The sequence below is a fragment of the Protopterus annectens genome, chromosome 4.part0 (assembly GCF_019279795.1).
Source record: "Protopterus annectens isolate FY-2018-M chromosome 4.part0, PAN1.0, whole genome shotgun sequence".
Lineage (NCBI taxonomy): Eukaryota > Metazoa > Chordata > Ceratodontiformes > Protopteridae > Protopterus > Protopterus annectens.
Window position 1 is genome coordinate 1,320,389,717 of NC_056733.1, and position 24,791 is coordinate 1,320,414,507.

General features: G+C 41.7%; 1 protein-coding gene across 5 annotated transcripts in view; it reads left to right on the plus strand.

The window, feature by feature from the left end:
- The window catches only part of P4HA2 (prolyl 4-hydroxylase subunit alpha 2), a 1,028,898-nt gene that overhangs the window by 366,501 nt on the left and 637,606 nt on the right, over positions 1-24,791 (plus strand). For all 5 annotated transcript variants that reach the window (XM_044069196.1, XM_044069194.1, XM_044069197.1 and 2 more), the window contains one exon: positions 22,687-22,838. In XM_044069196.1, coding sequence (XP_043925131.1) covers positions 22,687-22,838 — 152 coding nt within the window. The remainder of the gene's footprint in view (positions 1-22,686; positions 22,839-24,791) is intronic.

Genomic DNA, 24,791 nt, shown 5'->3' on the forward strand with positions numbered 1-24,791 from the left:
ATGGGAATGCCACAAATAGACCTATTCGCATCCCCACTCAATCACCAGATCAAGAAATTCTGCACAAGGACATACCACCCACTTGCTTGGAAGGTGGACTCTCTATCCTTCAGTTGGAAAGACCTGACAGCATATGTATTTCCACCTCTTCCTTTGATGCACAAGGTACTACTGAAAATCAAAGAGGAAAACGCCCAAGGATAATTCTGATAGCTCCAAATTGGCCAAGACAACATTGGTATCCATTGCTGAGGAGCATGTCTCGGGGAACGTGGACACTACCCTGATTCCTTTGATGTTAACTCAGAGCGACTACAACATCATGCATCCAAACCTGAAAACTCTACAACTGACTGCCTGGAACATTACATAAGAGCAACTAACCCAGATTTATCCCAAAGGGTTAAAGACATTATCCTTGAGGCCCGCAGACCTTCAACAAGAAGGAACTATGCAGGAAAATGGAAAAGGTTTGTCATTTGGAGTAATGAAAGAGGAAAAGATGTGTCAAAGATAGATATTGCCAACATCCTGGAGTATTTGGCAGAGCTTCTCCATACAGGCCTGTCCTATTCCTCCATCAAGATACATGCATCAGCTATTTCTGCAGAATACAGCTTGATCCCCTGTCTTCTCACATCCTCTACTCAGGCAGTTCCTCAGAGGAATCAAGAATGTAAAACCTCCTAGAAACCACCATTACCAGCATGGGACTTGAACTTTGTGCTAGAAAAATTGACACTCCTCCATTCGAACCAGCAGCAACAGCAGACCTTCAACACCTATCCTGGAAAACTGCTTTCCTACTGGCAATTACTTCAGCAAGGAGGGTTTCGAACTACAGGCCTTAATGGCAGTACAACCCTTCCTAATCTTCCATCAAGATAGAGTGTCCATGAGAACTAATCCTACATTTATGCCTAAGGTGGTATCCAGAGTGACTCTAAACCAGGCAATCCACCTACCTACCTTCTTTCCCAATCCACAGAACAGGGGAAAGACTGCTGCATACCTTGATGTACACAGACAGTTGCGCTACTACCTGGACAGAACCAAGGGCAATAGAAAACTGACCAGCTTCTAGTAGCTTATGCAACAGGAAGGAAGGAAAAGCAATTTCCAAACAGACAATCTCCAAGTGGATAGGAAATTGCATAAGATTCTGTTACTCCTACCATGGAAAGCAAATTCCACAGAACATAAGGCCTCATTCTACAAGGGCTACAGCCACTACCACAGCTTTCTTACGAGGAGTGGCTACCAAGGACATTATTGAGGCGGCTACTTGGACCTCCGTGCATACATTTGCCAAGCATTATAACTTACCTCTATACTCTAGATCCCGAGCAGGCTTTGCCACTGCTGTTTTGCAAGGATCCTAACTACACCATAATTCTTCTTCCTCCTCCCTAGTTTGGCTATGGTATTCTACCCATTTAGTTAGACTGCAGATGCATCCTTGAAGGACATAGTACAGTTTTGTACCTACCATAAATGTAGATGTCCCAACAGGATAGCATCTGCAGTCAGATTACCCACCTCCTTCCTCTGTGGTACTCCTAGGGTATTTACCCTCCTAATAGCTAGCTTGGGGATCTCTTATGGTGTATTTGTTTGTATATATGTACATACATGCTTATTTTTTGTGTTTGCCTTCTACTTTTGGAAACATTGGCATTTATCCAAAATTTAGCTTTCCAAGAGGGCAACTGGCATCTGGGGCAAGAAACACTGAGGAAAATGGCATCGGCTGATGCCTTTATACCCGAAGACCAGCAGAGATGACGTCGGGTGAAGTGCGACACCAGCCGAGGCCAGACCCAGACTTTGGAACTGCCGATCAAGGGCTGCCTGACGACAGGACAACCCATTTGTTACGACTGCAGATGCTATCCTGTTCGGACATCTACATTTATGGTAGGTACAAAACTGTACTTTTGCTGCATGGGCACATGCTTCTTCTTGCTTCTTAAGTGAATGCCAGTACTGTATTCACAGTTGCAGTTAGGAGCTCAGCATGTTAGTAAATGTAGTAAGGAATTTGGTAAAGTTCAGAATGGAGTTTGGTTTCTGGAAGACCTTTTTGTCCATATTTTTGGGTATGGGCCACCAGATTGGGGAACTGCTCAGAGAGCCAGGTAACCTACTGGCTACTGTATTATTCAAAGTATATACAATACAATAGTCAACCAAAGGTAAAAAGTACAATGGGGCAAACACAACTAGAAATGCAAGCATAACACCCTTTAATTTCTGTACTTGTGATTGTTAAACCAGCAAGAAAGTAAGTCAAAAATGCATGCAGTTATTGTCTGTCCTACAACTCACAAAACCTACATGTATGTGCAGTGCTCCATTCCTATACCCCACAACATAATGCCTTCTCCGCACTCCACACCCCTTTTTGTTCATGTATTAACTCCTTGGTTTCATAACCACCATGAAAAGGCAACCACCAAAACAGTACAAAATATGTCCCCAAAACACAAGTCATTAAAAGCATCAGTCAACCAAAAGTGCAACTCTACTCCATGGTCAATAAATGACTTGTTGACAGCCATGATCTCACACACAGATACACATAAATACACACACTCACACACACGCACTCTCTCTCTAAATATATATATATATATTTTTTTTTTTTTTTTTTTACTTTAGTATGGCTAACCCCAGATCTTGAGGTGGTCAGCAGCACTCTATACAATAGGTCAGGGAGGTATTAAATTGCTTGGAAAAGTTTAGACTGCCAACCATCCTTAACTCCTGTGGCCTTGACTGTATAAATCACAAAAGACCTATCAGGTATGGCAATTGTAACAGATCCCTTTGGTAAAAATGGTGAGGGAGCACCTCTATTGCACTGTAAAACCCCAAACGATGACACAGAATTACTTGTAAGATTTAGGAGTTTCTGTTCACTATGAGTGCAACAGGAAGCTGAGCCAGAAAACTACTGATCACATGGTGAGCAGTTATAGAAGAAAATATGATGAGCCTAGAAATTGTTATTGTCTAAGAAGACTGATCTTATTTCTTGGCAACAAGCACAGATTGTTTTCATACAGCAAAGGGAGTAGCAACTTATACTTGTTTAATCAACTTTATTTACTTATCTACTTACTTAACTGTAAACATTAGCAAATGTAGGCTTTCTGAATCAGTATACTGGAAATGAAAGATCTATATCTGGCAAAAGTTGGAATATGCTTGAATATACTTAAACTGCATTCAGGAGCCCACCTTGGGAGCTTGTTTTCTTTTACTTTCTGTAGTCTACACTTTGTGGTAATCTTTATGAATCACTGTCAATATTTAAAGCTGCAAGAATATCTGTAGGAAAACTAAATTAGGAGGAAGAAGGTATGTGTAATGTCTGTGCTGTCTGTTCTGTCTGTGCAGTCAGAACAGTGTAAACTTAGTTTAGTGAACAGTCAATACAAATCAAACACAGAGACTGTGCCAAAAACCTTCTTAATCCAATACTATCAGTAACATCAACATACTGTGCTAAAACCATATTCAAATTGTTTAACAGTCCCTAGAGGTTGAAGCTTGAATAAGTTACTATTTACTTAAACAGCAAGGGCGCAGTTTTAAATATTTGTCTATATTTAAAATCGTGTCATTGCTGTTTAAATAAATATTAATTTAAGAAGGTTTTGGCACAGTCTCTGTTAATTTGTTTTTGATTGGACAGTTTGAATCATGTGACACTTTTGTCTGAGTTAGACTTTTGTGGTTCTGATAAAGTCCTGACATTTGTAGAATGAAAGTGACCATAAGTTTGTAATTATATGGTTTTAATGTGTTTTTACATTATCTCTTACTTTTAATAAACTGCAAGTGGATTCTATAACGGATGGCTTCAAGACTGGTTTTATTTGGAGGTACACATCCTAGTGCGAGCACTACGAGAGAATTTTTCTTTGGTTTGTGGTTTTAGTGATGTCCTTCAAGGATGCATCTGCAGTCCTAACAAATGGGTTGTCCTGTCGTCAGGCAGCCCTTCGGTCGGCCGGATTCCAAAGTCTGGGTCTGGCCTCGGCTGGTGTCCCACTTCACCCGACGTCATCTCTGCTGGTCTTCGGGTATAAAGGCAGCAGCCGACGGCATTTTCCCCAGTCTTTCTTGCCGCGGGCGCCAAGCAGAAGCTGTTCGCAAGTGCCGGTCGGTCAGATCCAGAGATTACTACTACCGAATACTACTTCAAGACTTCTAAAAGCTAAGCACCGCTGGGGACTCTTTCTTGCCTCAGCCGATGTCAGAAAAGTGAATAACTGTTTAACTTGTGGGAAACAAATACCTCATAAAGATTTCCACTTACTGCTTACCTTGTTTAGGCCCAGACCACGACGTAGCAGCCTGTTTAGCCTGTGCTTTTCAACCGACGTAACGCTTAGGCGCCGGGTCGGAGTTTGCTGAACAGTTTTTCGCTCAGATTTTGCGTACATTATGCCGCCGGATCCTCCGACTTCAAATTGTTAAGAACGCAAAGAAAAGACCGACATTCGCGCGTCCATGGTTTCGCCGAAACCACGTTAAGCAAACCGCTGAAGTGTCTCGGTTTCGGCCGAAACCGAGCAAACGGGTCAATCTTCAGCCAATCCATGACTACTACCGAGGCTCCTGCTACCCTAGCAGAATCGGCCTCTGAAGTTTTGCCTACTAATGTGGTTTCCTAGAATTATCGGACACCATCCCTTTGATGTACCTACCCCAGCACGTGGTGCTGCTAGGGCCTCCTGCAGCCATGTCTATAAAGGCCTTTGCCAGGGCTAAAGCAGCCAAAACTGCAAGTCTGTGCCTGTTGAGCCCTCTCACAGGCCCAGTTCCAGTTCCCAAATGCTTACTCAGGCAGAGGATCTCATCTCTTTAATAAGGGATCCTAATCTCACCCAGACAGGGCCTCTCAACCTCCAGAAAAGAGACCTAGAGCAGAGCCCCCTGAGCCAGTGTCCTCAGATGACTCTTCTGATGATTCAGACAATACAGACCATCCAGAGGCTCCTTTTTCTACTTATGAAGATTCCGATGCTGAATAATCTATACCTTCTGCCTCTCCACCAGAGGAATTTTCCTTTGGGGAAACCCTACATGCCATGAGAGAACAATTCCAATGGCAGGGACAAGATTTCTCAGATTCAAGAAAGGCTTAGGACCTTTCTACACTTACCGCAACATAGGCCCTTAGCTATACCTCCAGTTCTTCCTGTTGTGGATGATGCATTTAATGATGTTTGCACTGCTCCCAGCCCCTGCCAAACCCGATAGGTTTTACAGGGTACCGGACACTCATCACCACTTATACAAGGCTCCCTTGCAGATCCTGAGACTATCTCCCAGGGGCCTAAGGCAGTAGCTTCGACCTCAGCGAAAAACCCTCTCCCTTCTGAAAGGGAATCCAGGTCCTTAGAGAGATGGGGTAAAAAAGTATACACCTCTGCTACTCTCAGCTAGAGCTTTAAACTGTCAGTTTCATATGATCCAATACCAAGAGTTTATGCTTGATCAGTTAACTAAGAAACTGTCCTCTGATGATTCCTTAGATAAGAAATATGTTTTAGAAATGGTGAATAACATTCAGCAGGTTAGTAACCATTCTTTAAAATGTGGCTATGATGCACTGGAGGCTTTATTTAGATCAGCCATGACTGGCACAGTTATAAGAAGGCATGCATGGTTGAAAGAACAGGGCTTGCCGGATCATGTTAAAGCAAAACTATTAGATGCCCCTATGGATAAGGTCAGTCTATTTGGTTCTCCTGCCCAGCAAGTAATGAAGAAAATGGAAGAGAAGGCAAAATCTGTACAAACCGCTAAAGATTTCTTACAGGTTCAGCCCCCAAGGTTTAGCAGGAACTGGCCTTCCAAAATTGGTCCTTTCCAGACTCCTCTAAATCTCAGAGAGGCAGGAATAGACGTTCCAGAGGCAGAAATCAATCCAGAGGAGGTGCCTACAGAGGACGCCAGTGGCAAGGCAATAACCAACGAGGCACAGACACAACCACTGCCACTACAACAGGACAAACACAGTGACTTTTCTGACACCGCCTTCCAGGGAACAAATAGCAGCACCCTTAGGCGGAAAGTTAGCCTTATTTTCAAAAAATTGGCACTATATCACAAGAGACAAGTGGATTTTGCAAACTGTAGACCAAGGCTACAGGTTTCATTTCCACACCTTACCAGTAAAAAGAGGAATGCCAAACCTACCACCAAATCAAAAAACAGAAGCTCTAAAACAGATAGCTCAATTAACAAAGATGAGAGCTGTGGAAAGGGTGCCACCTACAGAACAGGGCAAAGGATTTTATTCCAGACTCTTCCTAGTACCAAGAAAAGAGAAAGTTGGAGACCTATTCTCGATCTGTCCGCTTTTAAACACATTCATCATTGTTCCAAAATTCAAAATGCTGACTCTACAGCAACTTCTTCCCATGCTGGGCAAGGAGTGTTGGCTGGTAACTCTAGATCTCAAGGAGGCATACCTGCACGCCCCATACGACTAAATTGCAGAAGATACCTCAGATTTCTTGCAGGATCAGAGCATTATCAATTCTCAGCATTGCCCTTTGGCTTATCTACTGCCCAGAGTATTCACAAAATGCCTGGCATCAGTAATCGCCATTGCAGGCTACAGGGAATCCAAATTTATCCATACCTGACGACTGCCTGATACAAGCGGACAACAAAAGCAAGCTGACACAAGACTTACAAAGAGTCATTTGCTTACTACAAGCCCTGGGATACACAGTCAATTTAAAAAAGTCAAGACTGATACCATCCCAAACAAGAACATTCTTGGGTGCAGAATTGGATACAGTAAAACAGATGGCATTCCTAACTGCAGAAAAACAAGAACATCTCCCTCTTTACTTCTTGGCATTAACAAAGCAGAACAAACTAACAGCAAGGAAAGTACTGCAGGCCTTAGGCTTCATGGCATCATGCATAATCCTGGTCCCCCATGCCAGGCTGCATATGAGAAAGCTACAGTGGTACCTAAAGAATCTATGGTCTCAACACAGGCACAGCTTAGAAACTGAAATACCACTAATTCCATGCCTGAAACAAGAGTTCGTATGGTGGGCTCAAGCATGCCAGTCAAACCCAGGTTTGCCTTTCCACAACATTCAAGCAAGCCAAACCATCACAACGGACGCCTCAGACCTAGGTTGGGGGGCCCACATGCTGGACAAATGCATTCAAGGATTATGGACTCAGATCAGCTGCACCTGCACATAAATCAAAAGAAATGCTGGCAGTAAACTAGCAATCCAGAATTTCAGACCATTCCTCAAAGAAGGCCAATTAATGATAAGGACAGACAACACCACAGTCATGTGGTACATCAACAAACAGGGAGGCACTCATTCATACCCCTATGCTCGAATGGCTCTGGACCTATAGAATTTGGCTCTGAGCTACAACATTCAGTTACAGGCAATATTTGTACCGGGAAAAGAAAACATCCTAGCAGACATGTTAAGCAGAACTACCTCGGATGCTCACGAATGGATGCTACACCCGACATCTTCAAGGCCATCACAAAAAATGGGGAATGCCACAAATAGACCTATTCGCATCCCCACTCCATCACCAGATCAAGAAATTCTGCACAAGGACAATACCACCCACTTGCTTGAAGGTGGACTCTCTATCCTTCAGTTGGAAAGACCTGACAGCATATGTATTTCCACCTCTTCCTTTGATGCACAAGGTACTACTGAAAATCAAAGAGGAACGTCCAAGGATAATTCTGATAGCTCCAAATTGGCTAAGACAACATTGGTATCCATTGCTGAGGAGCATGTCTCGGGGAACGTGGACACTACCCCTGATTCCTTTGATGTTAACTCAGAGCGACTACAACATCATGCATCCAAACCTGAAAACTCTACAACTGACTGCCTGGAACATTACATAAGAGCAACTAACCCAGATTTATCCCAAAGGGTTAAAGACATTATCCTTGAGGCCCGCAGACCTTCAACAAGAAGGAACTATGCAGGAAAATGGAAAAGGTTTGTCATTTGGAGTAATGAAAGAGGAAAAGATGTGTCAAAGATAGATATTGCCAACATCCTGGAGTATTTGGCAGAGCTTCTCCATACAGGCCTGTCCTATTCCTCCATCAAGATACATGCATCAGCTATTTCTGCAGAATACAGCTCGATCCCCTGTCTTCTCACATCCTCTACTCAGGCAGTTCCTCAGAGGAATCAAGAATGTAAAACCTCCTAGGAAACCACCATTACCAGCATGGGACTTGAACTTTGTGCTAGAAAATTGACACTCCCTCCATTTCAACCAGCAGCACCAGCAGACCTTCAACACCTATCCTGGAAAACTGCTTTCCTACTGGCAATTACTTCAGCAAGGAGGGTTTCGAACTACAGGCCTTAATGGCAGTACAACCCTTCCTAATCTTCCATCAAGATAGAGTGTCCATGAGAACTAATCCTACATTTATGCCTAAGGTGGTATCCAGAGTGACTCTAAACCAGGCAATCCACCTACCTACCTACTTTCCCAATCCACAGAACAGGGGAAAGACTGCTGCATACCTTGGATGTACACAGACAGTTGCGCTTACTACCTGACAGAACCAAGGGCAATAGAAAACTGACCAGCTTCTAGTAGCTTATGCAACAGGAAGGAAGGAAAAGCAATTTCCAAACAGACAATCTCCAAGTGGATAGGAAATTGCATAAGATTCTGTTACTCCTACCATGGAAAGCAAATTCCACAGAACATAAGGCCTCATTCTACAAGGGCTACAGCCACTACCACAGCTTTCTTACGAGGAGTGGCTACCAAGGACATTATTGAGGCGGCTACTTGGACCTCCGTGCATACATTTGCCAAGCATTATAACTTACCTCTATACTCTAGATCCCGAGCAGGCTTTGCCACTGCTGTTTTGCAGGGATCCTAACTACACCATAATTCTTCTTCCTCCTCCCCTAGTTTGGCTATGGTATTCTACCTATTTATTAGGACTGCAGATGCATCCTTGAAGGAGATAGTACAGTTTTGTACCTACCATAAATGTAGATGTCCGAACAGGATAGCATCTGCAGTCAGGATTACCTACCCTCCTTCCCTCTGTGGTACTCCTAGGGTATTTACCTCCTAATAGCTAGCTTGGGGGATCTCTTATGGTGTATTTGTTTGTATATATGTACATACATGCTTATTTTTTGTGTTTGCTTTCTACTTTTGGAAACATTGGCATTTATCCAAAATTTAGCTTTCCAAGAGGGCAACTGGCATCTGGGCAAGAAACACTGAGGAAAATGGCATCGGGCTGATGCCTTTATACCAAGACCAGCAGAGATGACGTCGGGTGAAGTGCGACACCAGCCGAGGCCAGACCCAGACTTTGGAATCGGCCGACCGAAGGGCTGCCTGACGACAGGACAACCCCTTTGTTACGACTGCAGATGCTATCCTGTGCGGACATCTACATTTATGGTAGGTACAAAACTGTACTTTTGCTGCATGGGCACATGCTTCTTAAGTGAATGCCAGTACTGCATTCACAGTTGCAGTTAGGAGCTCAGCATGTTAGTAACTGTAGTAAGGAATTTGGTAAAGTTCAGAATGGAGTTTGGTTTCTGGAAGAACTTTTGTCCATATTTTTGGGTATGGGCCACCAGATTGGGGAACTGCTCACAGAGCCAGGTAACCTACTGGCTACTGTATTATTCAAAGTATATACAATACAATAGTCAACCAAAGGTAAAAAGTACAATGGGGCAAACGCAACTAGAAATGCAAGCATAACACCCTTTAATTTCTGTACTTGTGATTGTTAAACCAGCAAGAAAGTAAGTCAAAAATGCATGCAGTTATTGTCTGTCCTACAACTCACAAAACCTACATGTATGTGCAGTGCTCCATTCCTATACCCCATAACATAATGCCTTCTCCTCACCCCACACCCCTTTTTGTTCATGTATTAACTCCTTGGTTTCATAACCACCATGAAAAGGCAACCACCAAAACAGTAGAAAATATGTCCCCAAAACACAAGTCATTAAAAGCATCAGGCAACCAAAAGTGCACCTCTACTCCATGGTCAATAAATGACTTGTTGACAGCCATGATCTCACACACAGATACACATAAATACACACACGCACACACACACACACACACACACTCTGTCTAAATATAAATATATATATATATTTTTTTTTTTTTTTTTTTTTTTTTTTACTTTAGTATGGCTAACCCCAGATCTTGAGGTGGTCAGCAGCACTCTATTCAATAGGTCAGGGAGGTATTAAATTGCTTGGAAAAGTTTAGACTGCCAACCATCCTTAACTCCTGTGGCCTTGACTGTATAAATCACAAAAGACCTATCAGGTATGGCAATTGTAACAGATCCCTTTTGTCAAAATGGTGAGGGAGCACCTCTATTGCACTGTAAAACCCCAAATGATGACAAAGAATTACTGTAAGATTTAGGAGTTTCTGTTCACTATGAGTGCAACAGGAACCTGAGCCAGAAAACTACTGATCACATGGTGAGCAGATATAGAAGAAAATATGATGAGCCTAGCAGTTGTTATTGTCTAAGAAGTTATTTCTTGGCAACAAGCACAGATTACAGATTGTTTTCATACAGCAAAGGGAGTAGCAACTTATACTTGTTTAATCAACTTTATTTACTTATCTACTTACTTAACTGTAAACATTAGCAAATGTAGGCTTTCTGAATCAGTATACTGGAAATGAAAGATCTATATCTGGCAAAAGTTGGAATATGCTTGAATATACTTAAACTGCATTCATGAGCCCACCTTGGGAGCTTGTTTTCTTTTTTGCTTTACTTTTTATGTAGAAATGACATTTTCCGAAAATTATGTTATGATCTCCCAAAGCCATAATTAGGGTGAGGCAAAGAGACCAGCAGCTCTGGGCCCAAGCTAGGAGAGGGTGTGACCATTATTAAAGAGATGCTGATTAGTCTTTTCGAGTCAGTGATGTGATCACTTGATCACTGTTGTTGAGCAGAAAAGCCAATGATCATTTAAAAGACTACCTGCATTAATAACTGCAGCAAAGAGCTAGTACAGTTCTTTGCTGCAGTTTTGTGGTTAAAGTAGGAAATAACTATAAAGAAGAAACGTAGTAACTCCCTACCCCACTCAGACCCATCATAGCTTCAGCAGAGTTAAAGACTGAACCATTAGTAACTCTTTGTCTTGTGCTGAAAACTTTGTTTTCATTTTGTATTTAATTTTATTGTATTTATTTATTTCTTCATTCATTCATTTATTTACGTTGCTTTTTGCTGCTAATCTTGGAGTTTTGGTGCCTTTTGAGGCTATTTAAACCTTATAACAAAATGGCTGACATGTTTCTGATAAAGTTCTGTACTAAGAGGAATGAAAGAGCTCAAACTGTGGATTAAAGATCTAAGGGTCCATTCAGCCATCCAGAGGGGGAGTATTCCTAGTGAACATCACAGTTTAACTCTTTTTTTAAGTCACTGTATGAATCAGATGAATGAACAGGTGAATACTTTAATGGCAGCCTTATCTACTATGGGCATTGAAAGCAACAGAGGGAGAAATGCTGGCCTAGAGTTATTACAAGGTAAAATGTCATATGTTTTGTTCATGCTACACCTTCAACTTTTGTGTTTTTTGGGGACTTCAGTAATACTGGAGGCTTGTTTTTTGGTGGGAGAGACATTGAGCCACACACTAATGACTGCTAATTTTAATGTTCTTGAACTGTTTACATCTAAGCATACATTTAGAGACAGTATTGTCGATAATGATGCTGTTGGTACAGAACAAACATTTAAAGGTTCTTTGGTGGATGGTATTAAGAAATTTGAGAAACTGGTGATGAAATAGAAATCTTTGCTTATGGACAATTCCTTTCTGAACTTTTGTTTTGTACATTGTAGAGCACTGAAGGGGTTGTGATTTTTTAAATACCCCAATGGTGTTTCACCGGGGTCTGTTTTCCATCATGAGCTATTGGACCTTTTTGATCGGATGGCATTGAAATTATGCAAATTATTATTAAGGAAAACTTAAGACAGTTGGAGAAATTAGAAGTAGAAATTAAGTCTGTGGATGCTGTTATTAGAAACAATCTTTGTTTTCCTTATCACCTGGATAATTTCTGTAGAGCTTTTATACAGGACTGAGCAACTTAAAGCCTCTGCTTATAAATCTAAGCAGAAGAAAATTTCCAGAGATGAGAGTGACTATAAACATAAGAAGGCTTATCCAATTCCTAACTGTGGAAAAAGGTAAGAAGCTAGTGATGCACTCTATACTCACAGGGAAGGTGTTGGTGACAGTGACGAAGAGATGGCTTATTTTTGGGGGGGTGGGATGGAAAGCCCAGAGATCCAACAGGCTGGAAGAAAATCGGAGGGAGACAGGAGCAGAATACCCCCGACTTTCAACCCCCTCTCTCGACGCATGATTGGTATTCGAGGAGGTTTCGGAATTGTCAAGGGCAGAAATAATTTCCTCAGATGGTTTGGACATATGCTGAAGGAACTGTATATTTTTTTGGTGGATGTCCTATATATAATTTTTCTCCATTGCCTGTTGCATCTCTTTTTGGTTCATTATTTCAAAAAAAGGTTTATACTGCGGTGGTGGTACTGCGGTAGCATTGTTGCCTCACAGTTAGACGTTGCCCGTTCGATTCTCAGAGCGTCTTCTGTGTGGTGACATGCGTGAACAGGTGTTCCTTCGTTGAAGGTTGTGCATTAGTCTCGGCAAGCCAGCACGTAAAACTCTACTGCCAATCATTAGCGGACCGGAGTTCTGCTGTGGCGACCCCTAACCGGGAAAAGCTGAAAGAAAGACATTTCAAAAAAAGGTTTATGTTTGTGCCCTCTAGTTTACCTCAGTGTAGTGGATACCCTGATTGAAATAAAATTGTGTACTGTAAAACTGAACTTGAAATGTTTGATGCGAAAAATTAACATGATGCTAAGAATTAATTGGGGAGAAGTAATATTTGAATCCCCCTTTAGCACCACCTGTTGAGCTTTTCAAACAGTTATGTGAAAACAGTATCAGGGAGTGTGGCCACAAGAAGAGAAAGATTTTATAACTTAATTGCTGGTGAAAGAGACCTTTTGTTAAAATTATCTAATGATAAAAGTTTGTGTAATGAAGGCAGATGATGGTGGGGGTGCTGTCATTATGTACCACCACCTTTATTTGTTTAAGATGCTTGAGTTTTTAAATAATGGTGATTTCTTAGTAGAAGTCTCATGAAATGACATTAACTTAGCCTATCGAGGCATTGACTGTGCATTGGAGGAGTTGTATACTATTTTTGATATGCCTCCTAAGGTGAGAGACTTTCTTGAGGTCAAGCATCCTTGGGTTCCGGGGATATTCAGAATCGCTAAGAATCACAAGTCAGTGGTCGACCCCCACACACACACACTCAGACCCATCATAGCTTCAGCAGGGTACCGCTGGCTAAAATGATTGATTTTAAGTTAAAATCCTTTTCAGTAGGAAAAAGCATTTATTAAAAGACTCCTGCCATTTTCTTCAGTCTATTGCAGACTTGAAGATTTTACCTGATGCTTTGTTTGTGACAATTGATATTAAAGACTTGTTTTCTATCATCCCACATAATGGAGGCTTGGAATGTTATTTTTCACCCCTGTTTTCCAAGATCGAAGGTTATATGAGGTATGTTGTTCTATGGAAAGGGAACCTTAACAAGCTGCAAGAATTTATTGACTTTTTGAATTGTACTGATTTCCTGTACTTTTCCTGTCAGACCAGTGATAGTTTGATAAACTACCTAGACATTACTGTACTCTATACAAACATTTATCTGAAAGGCGATACGAGTCTAGATTATTTTAAAAAGAAACTTTTTCAAACGCTTATCAACAGGAGGAGAAGTTGTGGATAGCAATTAAAAAAGAGTTAAGGATTTTATCTGGGAAGGGAAGACAGCAAGGGTCAAATGGGATAAGTTGATTCTACCAATAAAAGGCTCTTTGTGCATAGCATAAGCAGAAAACTATCATACAGAGTACTATATTCATTATATTCATAAAACAGCAGGGAGTATTCTAAGAACCAAACTAGCCAAGAATGGAGAAAAGAGATTTTGCCAATAGGGATGATTGTAGTCAGGGATACAGATAATAAGCAATAGGGGGCTGGAATTTACTGGAGAAGAATGGCAGCTGGAAGCAAATAGCTAGAAAGTGAAAGGTAATAGAATGGGAAGAGGCCAATAATTTATTTGGACTGCAGGTTAGAGATTGCCTTCCCTATCAAGGATTGATATCAGAGTATTGGCCAAGAGAAAGAAATAGAGAGCTCCTAAATGAAAAACCAGCACTGGTAGAGTTTTTAATAGAATTTAGAACAGAAGCTGCCGTTAAAAAGGAATAATTAGTAAAGCATGTAAAATACTGCATGATAATTATAAGAATCAATCACAGGAGCTTAGAATGGATTGAGAAGAGAGATTGGATAAGAAATTCACAAAGAGATAATGGAGGGGGATGTATGTATATCTCCCAAAATGCAGCAAAGTCTAGAAGATTTAGGATCTTTGCTTGGAAGTGTTTACATAGGCACTTTGGTACCCCAAGTACACTCCAAAGAATTTTTCCTCCGTTGAATAGCAAATGTTGGAGGTGTGACAGGCAAGAAAGAGGTAGCTGGGAACATATTTTTTGGGAGTGTAATGAGCTGGCAGACTTGAGGGATTCCCTGTAGACCGCTCTGTTGGAGATGCTGGGTGAGTAGACTGGACTGACTGGGGAGATGTTTTTTTTCAGTTATGCTACAGAATTGGAATTGCCTAGACATAGTAAAGTCTTGCTGAGTCTAGTTATGGTGGCTGCCAAAAAAGCAGTTACTAGAAAATGGAAAGTCTAGGCCAACTTTACTAGAAGTAATGAATATAGTAACAGAAATAAAACAACTGTAATTGGGATCTTTAGAAAAGGGAAGAAGCAAACTACACAGAAAAAATGAGAATTGTGGGTACAATATACGAGGAGCAGGAATGAGGTTTAAGAGGCAGGATTTGAATGAGACATATAATAATGCTTAACTGACAATGAATGGATGGTTTGTAAGTGATGTATAATGTTTGTAACTGCAGTTGTTTGTTTGCAACCAAAGTGGTATAATTTTGTATGTTTTTCATTTATTTAAATGTAAGATTGCCTTTGTCATATGTGAAAATCGAATAAAGATGTTTGGAGAAAAAAAGGAAACTTTTTCACACACTGTTTTTTGCATTTTACTAGTCAGAACCCTTGGTGGCAAGAAAAAAATATGGTCAAAGAACAGCTTATTAGATTCAGTAGGTTGATTTCAGATGATTTTGTGTTTAAACCAGAAATTGATAAATTCTATACTTTGTTTGTTGATCATGGGTACCCCATGTTGTTGTTCGGGGATCTCAAAATAAGGATTCTTAAAGTTAGACAAGTGGTTCTTTAATGAGTTGTACCAAGGATTTGACTGTCAGCAGGAATCCTAAGAATACTGACTCAACTCTTTTGTCATTCAGTACAATGCTGAAATTTCTTCTCTAAAAAAAGTTATTGAATGCCAGTGGAAGACAGTATTTGGTAGGTTTGGGCTACTTGACCAGTTAGGCCAGCAGCCAAAATTTATGTACAAGAACAGTAATAATTTAAAGGCTATTTTAGAAAAAAAGCACAACATACAAAGTATCAAATAAGAACTGGGGCATGAAATGTTGTAGGACGTGTAAGCAATGTAGATGTCGTCATAGGAAGTTACTAGGCTAATGGCCCTAGGGCCCTTACAAGCCTAGCCAAGTTTTACCCGTATTTCCACAGTCAGCACCTAATGTCTGTGTCCAAGAGGGATACAGGTTGAACCCCGGAGTGAATTTATAGATGTTCATCCTGTTTCACTCTTGCAGTCATTACAACTGGGTTATCCTGCCAGCAGGCTACCCGCAGTCGGCCTGAATTCCAAAGTCTAGGTCCGGCGTCGGTTGCTGTCGCCTCCTCCCTGACGTCAGTGCACCAGGGATATAAAAGATGCAGCCGATGTCATTTTCTTCAGTCTTTCTTGCTGCGTGGTGGCCGAAGTAAAAGCAGTTCGCAAGTGCCTGTCGGCCTACTCCTGAGATTTACAAGTTCGAATTTCAGATCTGAAGTCTTCATTAAAAGCTAAGTACCCCGTTGGGAAAACTTTTTTCTTGCTCCAGACCGATGTCAGAAAAAGTTAATAATTGTATTTCTTGTGGGAAGCAAATACCTCATAAGGATTTTCATTCTTACTGCATTCCCTGCCTAGGCCCTGACCACAACGTTGGTAGTCGTCGGTTTTGTGCTAGATTTAACCAACACACTATTAAGCGTCGGTACGATTTTGCATTTCATTACTTTGGCAGAAGGTTTAATTATATAATGCCGTCAGAAAGCCGACTACCAGAGTTTACAAAAAACGCAAAGAAAAAGAGAAGGACAGGCATCCGAGGTCCAAAACCGACGACGAGGCTTATTCTGGGCCAGTCGCCGGTTCTCAGTGAGGTGCTTTCGCAGCCTCTGACGACCGCTACTTTTGAGCCGCAGGCCGATACAGACTCCCACATGCAGTCAACCAGGCCTACAGAAACTCAAGGTATTGGACCTTCGGAAACCATTCCCTCAGATGGGTCCGGAGCCGCTGAGCAGGCATCGGCTTCTGAGGGCTTTTTCAGGCCTACACAATTATATGTTAAAACTTCAGCTTCAAAGGCAAAGTCTAAAGCAGCTTTAAAGACAAATAAACCAGTACAACAGCCCCATGGACAGGCCTCCATGCCTAAAAAACAGATGCTCAAAATGGCCGAAGACCTGATTACTTTGATCTGGGGTTCTCATCCCCCTCCAGACAAGAGGCCTAGGCAAGAGGTAGAATATGAATTTTCAGATCAGGTTTCCATTTCATCTGATTCCTCTTCTGATCAGGAATACACTCTTCCTCCTTATGTGGATTCTGATGCTGAAGAATCTATCCCCTCAGCTTCTCCTCCTGAGAATTATTCTTTTGGGGAAACACTGCATACCATGAGGGAGCATTTCCACTGGGAGAGCAAAGATTATTCAGAATCTAAGAAAAGGCTCAGAGACTTCCTTTTACTGCCTCAGCACAGGCCCCTGGCTATTCCACCTGTGCTAGACATTGTAGATGATGTATTTTCAGAGTCCAGTGTGACTCCTGACTCCTTACCTCCAGCTCCTGTTAAGCCAGACAGATACTACAGGGTTCCAGACTCCCACAAATTTATTTTTAAAAACCCTGCTGCTGACCCAGAAACTATCTCTCAGGGTCCCAAGGGGGTCAAGGCTTCCACTGCAAAAAACCCTACACCCTCTGACGGAGATTCCAGGGCACTGGACAGATGGGGAAAAAAGATTTACACTTCTGCTACCTTGGCTATAAGGGCTTTAAATTGTCAGTTTCATTTGCTTAAATATCAGCAATACATTATGTCACTGCTTAAACAGAAAATGTTGACAAATTCTGAATGTGCAGAAAATAAAGAAATGCAGGATTTATTGCATGCAGCTGAACAAGTTGGAAAGCATACTTTACAATGTGGTTTTGATTCTTTGGAGACCTCCTGCAGAGCCGCTGTTATGGGTTCTGTCATTAGGAGGCATGCTTGGTTAAAGGAACAGAATTTGCCTGATCATGTTAAAGCAAAATTATTAGACGCTCCATTACAGCATGATACCTTTTTTGGTGTTAAAGCAGAAGAGGTGTTGAAGAAAATGGAGGACAAAGCCAAATCTATGCAAACAGTCAAGGATTTCTTACAGGTACAGCCTCCAAGATTTAGCAGACACTGGCCTACAAATAATTGCTCCTTTCCAGTGTCAGACAGGCCACAAAGAGGCAGATACAGACGCCCTAGAGGCAGATCCCAGCCCCAAGGCCCATACAGGTCTAAACAATGGGGTGCTTCTACCTCCAAAAGCGGAGAGGACAAATCACAGCCATACAGAAAACAATCTCAATGACTTTCTCCTGCCAGCACCAAGCACTTATCTTCTGGCAGCTCCTTTAGGGGGAAAACTAGCACTATTTTCTCAAAACTGGCAGCTAATCACCCAGGACAAATGGGTCTTGAACATAGTGTCACAAGGTTACAGATTCCACTTTCACACCCTGTCAAGGGCAAATGGTATGCCAGACCTGCCAAAAAATCAATGGGCAGAGGCACAAAAACAAGTTTCATCTCTCATGGACATGAGGGCCATTCAGCAAGTACCACAGCAATAGCAAGGACGAGGATTTTACTCAAGACTTTTCTTGGTGCCCAGGAAGGACAAAGCCTGGAGGCCAGTACTGGACCTATCTATTCTAAACACATACCTGGATATTCCAAAATTCAGAATGTTGACTCTGCAGCAGCTTCTGCCCATGCTGGGCAAGAAGGCTTGGCTTGTAACTTTAGACCTAAAAGAGGCTATACCTGCATGTCCCAGTCAGACAATCATGCAGAAGATACCTCAGATTCATAGCTGGCTCAATGCACTACCAATTCTCTGCACTGCCCTTTGGCTTATCTACTGCGCCCAGGGTCTTCACAAAATGCCTGGCACCAGTAATTGCATTTTGCAGACAGAGGAATACAAATATATCCTTACCTGGACGACTGCCTTATTCAAGCAGAGAACAAGGACATGCTACTACAGCATCTGGCGTTTGTAAAAAGATTATTAACATGCCTAGGGTACACAGTAAATGAAAATAAATCAAAACTTGTACCCTCTCAAGAGATAATATTCCTGGGTGCAAGCTTAAATACAACTGCCCAGATGGCTTATCTCACGCCAGACAAACAAAGGCAACTGACTACTTATATGGTTCATATGTTATTACTAGGCTAATTGCCCTTGAGAGTCATTTTAAGCCTAGCCAATTATCCATTGTGAGACACAAACTCTGCACCTTGTGTTTGTAAGGCAAACACCTTAACCATTAGGCCACTCTCCCAACCCACTTATTTCAAAAAGTTGGCAACAAGCACCCAGTTAACTGCAAGAAAAGTTCTGCAGGCTTTGGGCTTCATGGCATCCTGCATTCTGCCAATTCCATATGCAAGACTGCACATGAGGAAACTACAATGGTATCTAAAAAGGGTTTGGACTCAACATTGCCACAGCCTGGAAACAAATTACACTCATTCCCTGCCTGCAACAGGAGTTTCAATGGTGGGCAAAGGTCTGTCACCACAACAAGGGACAGCCATTCACCATACCCCCAGCCAGGCAGACTTTGACAACAGATGCATCGGATTATGCCTGGGGGGCCCACATGGCAGGATAATGTATTCAGGGCTCATGGTACACAATCCAAATGCAACTACATATCAATCAAAAAGAGATGCTAGCTGTTCAAAATGCCCTGACAGCCTTCAAGGACCTACTTCATCCAGGACAACTACTGCTAAAAACAGACAATACTACAGTCGTGGTACATAAACAAGCAGGGAGGCACACATTCCTACCCCCTTTGCAGACTAGCCATGACTTTGTGGGACACAGCATTGACTTACCAAGTACATCTGCAAGCACAATTCCTGCCAGGAAAGATAAATACTCTGGCAGACGAACTAAGCAGAAACCTCATGGATCCCACAAGTGGAAATTGGATCCATAAGTCTTCAACATGATAACAAGGACCTGGGGATGCCCGGACATAGATCTGTTTGCCTCCCCCTACAACTGCCAACTACAGAGATTCTGCACAAGGACTTATCACAAGCAGGCATGGAAAGTGGATGCTCTATCTTTCAGCTGGAAAAACTTAACAGTATATGCCTTTCCCCCACTGCCTCACCTCCCCAAGGTACTCCTAAGGGTCAGACAAGAGAAGCCAAAAATTATACTGATTGCCCCAGACTGGCCCCGCCAGCACTGGTACCCAATCATAAGGAACTTGACTCAATGCCCAGCATGGATATTACCTCAAATTCCTCACTTACTGACCCAACAAAGCAGTCAGATCCTGCACAGCCAACTCAGGACCTTAAATCTGGCAGCATGGTGGATAATGTAGCCTTTCAAAACACACCTCTCTCTAAAGCGGTGATGGATGTAATCTTGGAGGCCAGAAGGCCCAGTACCAGAAAATCTTATGCAGAAAAACGGAAGAGATTCTGTACATGGAACCAGGCACAAGGAATTGACATGATTGTTCCAAATATCCCTCAGATTTTGCAATACTTAACTGAGATGCTGGAGAAAGGCCTTTCCTTTACATCAATTAAGATTCATTCCTTGGCCATTTCAGTTCATTACAATACAGAGCCACCTATTTTTTCTCAGCCTTTATTAAGGCAGTACCTCAGAGGAGTCAAAAACTTACTAAGGAGATCAATACCTGCATGGGACCTCAATTATGTCTTGGAAAAACTCAATCTGCCTCCTTTTGAGCCAGCCGCTACAGCTGATATAAAATTTTTATCATGGAAAACAGCTCTGCTCTTAGCAATAACCTCTGCAAGACGAGTCTGAGCTACAGGCACTCATGGCTGTGGAACCTTTTATCATTTTCCATCCAGATAGGGTTTCTCTAAGGACAAAGCCCACATGTATGCCTAAGATAGTGTCCAGTGTGGCCCTCAACCAAACTATTCATTTGCCTACCTTTTATCCAAACCCACAGAATAAGGGTGAGAAACTTCTGCATTCTTTGGACATACACAGACAACTGTGCTTCTACTTGGACAGAACCAAAACTTTCAGAAAGACTGAGCAACTACTGGTAGCGTATGCTGCAGGATCACAAGGAAAGGCTATCTCAAAGCAGACTATTTCAAAGTGGATAGGTCACTGCATTCGTTTATGCTATTCTCAGCATGGCAAATCAGTGCCTAAGGGCATTAGGCCACATTCAACCAGAGCAGCAGCCACTTCAGCAGTCTTCCTCAGAGGAGTGCCAACCAAAGACATTCTAGAGGCTGCAACATTGAGTTCAGTGCACACTTTTGCAAAACACTACCACTTACCACTCTACTCCAAATCCAGGGCAGGCTTTGCCACTGCAGTCCTGCAGGGCCTCATAGCTGCTCCTAATTCTGTTTAGTTCCAGTCTCCCAACCTTAGCTTTGGGATTCAACCCAATTGTAATGACTGCAGCAGTGAAACACTATGAACATAGTACAGTTGTGTACCTACCATAAATGTAGATGTTAGAGTGTATCCACTGTTGCAGTTCAGGTTACCCACCCACCATCCCCCTTATCTTTGCTGGACCTTATCTGTATTTCTCTATTCTATACAACCTATGTGGTGTATTTGCTTGTAAATGAAGGAAACTTAACTTGGTGCATGCATGCTTTATAGACATATTTTTAGCCTACCCTTTTGGGGGCACATGACGTCTGGGGCAAGAAAAACTGAAGAAAATGGTGTCGGCTGCATCTTTTATACCCCTGGTGCACTGACGTCTGGGAGGAGGCGATAGCAACCGACACCGGACCTAGACTTTGGAATTCAGGCCGACTGCGGGTAGCCTTCCAGCAGGATAACCCAGTTGTAATGACTGCAACAGTGAATACACACGAACATCTACATTTATGGTAGGTACACAGCTGTACTTTACCCATCCAGTCCTCCAGAATGCATTTAAAGAGGGCTAATGATAGGAAATATATTTCTCAGTGTCTAGCTACCCCAGATTGCTTTCAGTGAAGGGACGCTGTAATTGTACTACTGAGGGGGTAGTATACATTACTTTGTTCTTCTTGCCCGGCATTTTATGTCGCTAAGACAGTAGAACCTTTGTGGAATAGAATTTATCAACACAACTATGTGAGCAGTAAAGGATTTGAAACTAATGCCTTGTATAAGTACTCAGTTATATGTCATAATTTTAAAAAGTTTGCATGTAATATTCTTGAAAAAGTGACACCTAGTAATAGAGGGGGTAACTGGGAAGCAATTCTTGAACAGAGAGAAGTGTTCTGGAAACTTGTTACATAACGCCCGTAACCCACCAGGCATTAATGATGTTATTTCTGTTAAGCCTATGTTAAAAATCAAAGCTGCCAAAGTATATATATTTTATTTGACAGTGTTTCATCTGATTTTATTTGTTTGATCTTTTAATATCTGTAACAATATTTTAACAGTTTGATATTTATTAAATGTATTGAATAGTATTTTTAATATTAGGGTTTTTATTGTGATGGTTTTGGTATGTGTATATGCTTTTGCAAGTTTGTAAGTTTTTTGAGTGTGTGTATCTTTAAAAGCTTGGAGTTTTGGCACCTTTTGGGCTATTTAAACCTTGTAACAAAATGGCCTCCATGTTTCTGATGAAGTTCTGCTACTAGGAGGAATGAAAGTGCTCAAACTGTGGATTAAAGGTTTAAAGGTTCATTTAAACATCGGATTCAATATTTTTTTATTTTTTATTGTTTTAATTTAAATGCTGTTTGGGTTATTGGTTACTAATTTGTTTTAAAATTGAAATCTAATTTTTATTCCTGTGCATTCCTCACCTTTTCTTCCAATGGGTGCAGTTTTTTATGGTTTGATGTTGATGCTTCTCTTCACCTTTACCAAGTAACTCTTTTTTACCTTTTCATTTTACTCTTTGAAGTCTTTGATTGCTTGTAAACTTTTGTTTGAATATTATCATAATGTACAATTACTTTGCATTGCAGATGGGCTGAAAAACTGGAGGCATTAACTTCCACTTCAACTTCTGATCCAGAAGGATACCTTGGTCATCCTGTGAATGCATACAAGTTAGTAAAACGAATGAACACTGATTGGCAGGAACTAGAGAGAATTGTTCTACAGGACCCTGCAGATGGTAAGCCACTGAAATGCTGCAAGCCTGTGGCATGCAAGATTATTTTGAGGAAGGTAGTAGCTTAGAAATTATCTCATAATTGCCAGGATTTCTTAGCCAACATTATCAAACAACCTTCTAGGTCCATTTCTTCTTTCTGCTTTGTAATTTCTTGACCCATGAGCATTTCCCGTAATAAGTTTAGGTCCTACCTTTGTGAAAGTGTGCTATTTTGCTCATCTTTTCCCGTATTGACACTGTTTGTTTTTGCATGTTTTGGCATTTTTTTTGTTTGATTTGTTTCTATATACTTTCAAAGTTATTTCTCTAAAAACACTGAACCTGCCATATGTTCTGCCAAACGTTCCTGCTGTGGGTAGTTCCGAAAATAAGGTTACCACACTCATTGCCTCTTGTTTAGTTCACTGTCACATACATGTATGCAAAGTATTTTCCCTATGAATCCTGCACTGTTTTAGTTGAACTGCCATTTGAAGATAGTAGTGTAGTTTGGGGAACTGTATATTGCTATTAGAAATTAACCTTCTCCATCAGGTACTAATATGAATAGCAGAGGGGAAAATCCATAAAAGATGGGATAAGAAAAAGGGGAAGAACAATATTTGTAAGACAAATGGAATGAAAGACAGTTAAGTTAGAGAACTTGAATATGAAAAGAAGTAAAAATGGATGATATGTCTGTAACTTTTCTTTTTTTGTTTGCGGTGGTGGTGCTGCGGTAGCGTTGTCGCCTCGCAGTAAGACGTTGTCCTGTTCGATTCTCAGCTAGAGCGTCTTCTGTGTGGAGACATGCGTGAATGGGTGTACCTTCGTTGAAGGTTGTGCGTCAGGGCTGGCAACTCTGCACGTAAAAATCTACTGCCAATCATTAGCGGACCAGAGATCCGCTGTGGTGACCCCTAACCGGGAAAATCCAAAAGACACAACAACAACCGCAAAGCTATTTGGATCTCTGTGAGGGCATGCTGTATTGACAATAAGTGTTCCATTAGAAGTGGTAAGTAATGGTATGTAGAAAATAAGCTATTACTGGCTGCTTACATAACAAATGCAAAGATGATGCAGTTATTCTGGACATTCCTGGCTTAGACTTGGAAACCATGAGAACTAGTAGAAGAAGCTAAACATAAGTCTCATGAAACAAAACTCCCTGTAGACTTGTAAGAGGTGGAATATGCAGTAAGTCCTTACCATCCTTAAGTGATATAAAGTGGCTGCCTTTCTTTAGTAAACACCTTACCTCCATGGTGCATGACACAGGGTGCACTACATATGTAGTACATCCAAACCTCTGAAAGGGGACACAAGTGACAGTGCCAGAACACCATCATCACATGGTGTCTCTTACATGTATTAACTGCATCAAGAAAATAAAAGCTAGCCCTCCATACTGTCTTGATGCACTTCTTGTTTCACTGTTGCGGTCCTGATTACAGGAATTTCCTGACGTGTAAGCCCTTGGCCGGCCTGACTACCAGACTAAAAATTTCCCTCTTCCTTAGGCTGATGGACTTCCTATCCGACATCAGCATGCTTGAGTATATATGGAGCCAGCCAATGCCATGATAGCAGTCATTTCTTGCCATGGGAGCCTGAAGCAGTATTTCAGTGCATTGGTCGGTCCGCACCAGAGAGAAGTCATCTGAAAGCTAAGTACCCCATTGGGAAACTCTTTTTTTCTTGCTTTAACCCATGTCAAATAAGGTTAACAATTGTCTCTGCTGTGGTAAACAAATCCCACACAGAGACTTCCATTCACTGTGTGTCACCTGTCTAGGCCCTGATCACGACATTCCTAATTGTCGTGTCTGCGCCCGGTTCGACTCTAGGACGAACAGGTGTAGGACCAAGATCTTAACTAGATATCTTAGTCTCCCATGCACTTTGCATTGTCCGATGGCATCCCACAGTCATCCTGAGGTTGAGCTCCCTAAGTGAAGGAAGAATAAGGAA